Source organism: Lycium barbarum, chromosome 10, assembly GCF_019175385.1.
Source record: "Lycium barbarum isolate Lr01 chromosome 10, ASM1917538v2, whole genome shotgun sequence".
Classification (NCBI taxonomy): Eukaryota; Viridiplantae; Streptophyta; class Magnoliopsida; order Solanales; family Solanaceae; genus Lycium; species Lycium barbarum.
Window position 1 is genome coordinate 9,619,755 of NC_083346.1, and position 4,741 is coordinate 9,624,495.

Genomic DNA, 4,741 nt, shown 5'->3' on the forward strand with positions numbered 1-4,741 from the left:
CTGTTGAATACATAATATACAGTTATAAAATTTAATGAATACAAAACAGTTTTTTTACATTGTTGAGTTATTCACTTATGAGATGCCATCATTTACAGTTTTGTCAACATTTGGCCATGTTGTATCCAGCTATTTGAATGTATACAGAATTAATTTTTTTCAACATGAATACATAGCTGTATTCAGAAATATAACATTAATGTATACATAATTTAAACATAATTGTATATCAGCCAGCAATGCATACAGTTATTCTCTATCTCTGATTACTTGTCTCTAAATTCTGAATTTGATGAACTGAACATGATGCAATTGGTTTTTGATTTTGGAAACAGATACATACATATAATACAAAGTATACCGGTCACGTATACATCCAATATAATACAGCGGAAATATTGCAAATTATTCATAGGGAGTTCCTTTATTTTCAATCATCCAATATCAACAAAAAAGAACATAATCATTCATCAAAAACCAGCTAATAAGATCAGCAAATGTCATGACGCTTTAAAGTCGACGTGGTTCAATACAGTAACCAGAAAAACAGAACAAATTACTAAGCAAACAACAACTACTTTCTTTTAGGCTCATTCCTGCAAGAGCGCCTATTGTGTCCTGCATGTCCACATCTACTGCACGAGTTTGTACGTGTATTTCAAAACCATTCAGATAAAGACTTATCACGCTTCTTTTTTGGCCTTCCAGGTGGTCTCTTGTACCTCGGTGGCAACACTACTTCTTCTGAAATGTATACAGGCACATTCCACTCACTCTGATCCAGTAACGGATAAATTAGGACATCATAAGTCTTCATCACAGTTTCTGGTTTGTACAACTTTGAGCAGTAGCTGTCGACAGTGAGATTTTTCATCTTAAGAACAGCCCAAGCATGGGGGCAGGGAATCTCATCGACTTGGAACATTTTGCAACTGCAAGTTTTCTTTTCAATACAAACAATGAAACTCCTCCCTTCATCAATTACGGTGTGTAAGTATTCTGTTGATGGAATTACCTATGCAACAATATACAAACAGATTCACATCAAGTTTTTATTACAAACATAATAAGCCATATCAATATATAATTTTTTTGTAAGAAATATACTTATGTATAAGAATCGTAAAGATGATATAAGCAATGAAAAAATACGTATATAGATGCATGAAAACAAACCTTCATGCGAGTAGATTTATTCTCATTAATGGTCAGCAATTCTTGAAATTTTTTCCCAAGCGTCGTGAATGTATACGAACCATTTTGTCGGTTTGTGAAATTCCATCGTCCATACATCAACCTAACTTCCTCCAGAAAATCATATATTGGTAATTCTCTAGCAGATACGGGTGCTGCATTAATGGACTCAGCAATATTTGATGTTAATGTCCATGCTCGATTAACTGGACAATAAAGTCTAGACCAATTTGCCCTTCCCACTGAATCCAAGTACTCCTTCACCCGAATATCCTCTTTCTCAACTTTTCCCATTAGCATATCAAAGTCATTCTGTGTGTATGCTTTTGCCATTTTATAGTATACACCACTCACCACTTCATGACTCTTCCTATAGTTATTATATACATTTTTCCAAAGATGCCATATGCATGCTAAATGCGGAATAGTAGGATAAATTCTAGAAACAGCCTTGAAGATGCTTTCATGTCTATCAGATACAATACACATGTTATCCCTTACCCCATATGCTTCCTTGAACTGTTGAAAGAACCATGACCAAGAATTATCGTTCTCAGAATCGATCACGCCATATGCTAGAGGCAGTATATTACCTACAAATTCAATTGAGCAAAGCAAAAGGTTACTGATTTTTACTCCACTGTATTCATTGTATGCAAAAAATAGTACATTTGTATACGAATTACCTGCACCATCCAAAGTGCTCGCTGAAACAAAGGTGCCATTGTATTCTTGTTTTAGGTGGCTCCCGTCTACAACCACTATTGGTCGACAATAATCGAACCCTTTTATAAAGGCATACAATGCTACAAATAGATATAAGAACTCAGTTTCAGGCGATTTTTTCATTCTTATATGAGAACCTGGATACGTTTTATCCAAGATGTATACATATCCAGGTAACTTCTTGTAAGAATCTGCTGGCTCTCCCCTCAACTCGATCATAGCCTTTTCTTTAGCACGATAAGCCTTCATGTAATTCACATCCACGCCAATTTCATTTTTCATATCATCTACTATATCTTTTGGCGTATACTTCCTCTTGTGATTTGTTAACTTTGGTTTAATAATGCCTGCTATAAAATCACTACTTGCTTGAATACAAGAACACACCTTATCCTTCAATGGACATGTATGTTTGTCCACAAACTCTCTAACTTTGAACATTGTAGATTTGTTAATGCTTGAAGATTTCATTTTCCACTCACATTGTTATGATATACATACAATGGTGTAGCTGCAAATCCACAATTGTATACTTATACATTCAGTTTCCGACACATATCAAATCATTAGGCAAAAAACTGAATACAATTTCATATACCAATTTAAACTAGATAGTCAGATATATGTAAGAAATATCAACTAGTTAAATACACATCACTTAATGAAAAAATACACAATTTTATTGTTATATACAAATAAATAATAAACAGTTTAACAAGCATACCTTATAGAATTTGATCTCTCTGTACAGAACTGAAACCTATTGTCAATTGCATATTTTTTCATCATAGCCTTCAAAGTATCCTTGTCATTGTATACCTGATTTACCATGATCTCCTTGTGATTATGATTTGAAATGATCAAATCATCATACACAACTATTTACTAACTAGAAGTTGACGTTGCCAGTTCTATCGCATCATCTGTATTCATAACTTGTTATTGACGACTGTATTCCAATTGCATTATGTCACCTTCAACTACACTTTCACTAGACACATTATATTCAATCAACTTATCAGTTGTGGTAATACACAAAGGATAACTCCCAAACTGCCTACTATCTTTCTTCAGTTCAACATACACCCTGACACTCATGTCATTGTGTATTTCAAGCGGCATAGAATCACCTTCGATCATGTATTTGATATTAATTGTTTTGTTACTTGTATCTATTGCTACCTGTTTCGCTATTACATCAACTACATTATCGTACGAGGCATAATCTTTGAAAACTATTGCATCGATTGTGTAATTCACAAAACGATTCTCATCGTTCCAAATACCGGAATGTCGAATTACTGCCGGTATGGTAGACATTTTTTTTTAATTCAGTAGTGCTAATGATTATCAACAACTTCAATGTAAAACTACTCGTTGTATCATGAACATCAAGTGAACTATTATTTACCTTCGAATTTCAGAATAAGTCCAACAAATTCTGTATAGAACAACTCTAAAAAAACCTGTAGAAACTCAGACGAACAACAACAGATTCGATTGCGACAATCTAAATTAAAATCGCAATTGATTTTTGAGATTGTTTTCTAAACGTAATCTATATGTTTGAATTGAATTTATTGTTAGGAGGTGAAGCTCTGTTTTTCCGTTTTTGAATACTATTTTTTGAATTTGAATTTGAGTAATTGTAAACGAAAAGAATCGTCTGATATTTTGGAAGCCAGGTCATTGAGAGTGATTCTAGGAAGATTTTTACTTAGTTTGCCTTGTTTAGGAGATTTCATCCCACGATTTTAGTAAAATTTAATGATTGTATTCATGAATACAGTGACACTTAATAACGAATACAACATGAAACAAGCGCTTACTTTAGCTATATGTTTGCCACGAAAAGTAAATAGCTAAACTGTAGCTATGCGGAAAAAAAAACCCCAAATAGTAGTCATTTATGAAATTTTCCCTTTTTTTTTGTGTCAACATTTATCCTTTTTTGGTGTCAACATTTATCCTTTGAAGATAATTGATCAGATGGGCCAATCTTTTAGGAAAACCGAACCTGTTAACATAGCCTAGGTGGCCCAACCATTAGTAAGTCTTGATTATACAGTACAAACAATGATTTGTACATGTTGCCGTTTCTAGACAATAAAATTAGGGGCGGGCGTTGAGTTCTCCAGTTCGATTTTATCAAACTTTGATTTGGCTATTTCAGTTTCGATTTTTTAAGGTGGACACCGAACACCGAACTAAACTAATTCGGTTCGGTTCTTTCGGTTTCGGTTTTTTAAAGTTTGGTTCGGTTCAGTTTCGGTTTTTTCGATATGATATTAGAAGCGATTCCATTTACACTAATTCATATTCTCAAAAGCAACAAAACATAAAACTAACAAATTAAAATCAAAATCAAACAAACAGGATACACAAGAACAGAAAACCATAACCATAATATAAGATTACTAGGTGTTATATACATACAGTAAGAATAATTAAGAAAACACTTAAAGGACATACATTAATCCTAAAAACACATCCTAGTCACCTTTCTTTGTTAAGGATATTTGATTTTCTCAACTGAAGTGGAAAATTAGGGATACAAAAGCAAAAGAGAGCTTATTACAATTGAGTTTTTTTTGGGCTTAAACTTAATGGGTCTGGACTATCTTAGTTTTTTTGAGTAATGTATAAATTTCGGTTCTTCGGTTCGGTTTCATCAAACTTCGATTCGGCTATTTCCGTTTCGGTTTTTTGAAGGTGAACACCAAACACCGAACCAAACTAGTTCGGTTCGGTTCTTTCGGTTTCGGTTTCTTGAAGTTCGGTTAGATTCGGTCCGGACCGATTTTTCGATTTTCGGTATTTA

At 33.5% G+C, this 4,741-nt stretch overlaps 1 protein-coding gene across 1 annotated transcript; it reads right to left on the reverse strand.

Annotated features, from left to right (window-relative positions):
- Positions 1–658: 658 nt before the first annotated feature.
- LOC132612698 (uncharacterized) lies at positions 659–2,391 on the reverse strand. The gene is made up of 3 exons (XM_060326805.1): positions 1,881–2,391; positions 1,177–1,787; positions 659–1,015 (listed from the first exon to the last, which is right to left on the reverse strand). The coding sequence occupies exons 1-3, from the start codon at positions 2,389–2,391 to the stop codon at positions 659–661; spliced, it is 1,479 nt and encodes a 492-aa protein (XP_060182788.1).
- Between the last annotated feature and the right edge of the window lie 2,350 nt (positions 2,392–4,741).

Coding starts and splice junctions, on each gene's coding strand:
- LOC132612698 (XM_060326805.1), bottom strand. CDS start 2,391: ATGAAATCTTCAAGCATTAACAAATCTACAATGTTCAAAGTTAGAGAG. Junction 1,788..1,880: donor GAGCACTTTGGATGGTGCAG/GTAATTCGTATA, acceptor TTGAATTTGTAG/GTAATATACTGCCTCTAGCA. Junction 1,016..1,176: donor ATAAATCTACTCGCATGAAG/GTTTGTTTTCAT, acceptor ATTGTTGCATAG/GTAATTCCATCAACAGAATA.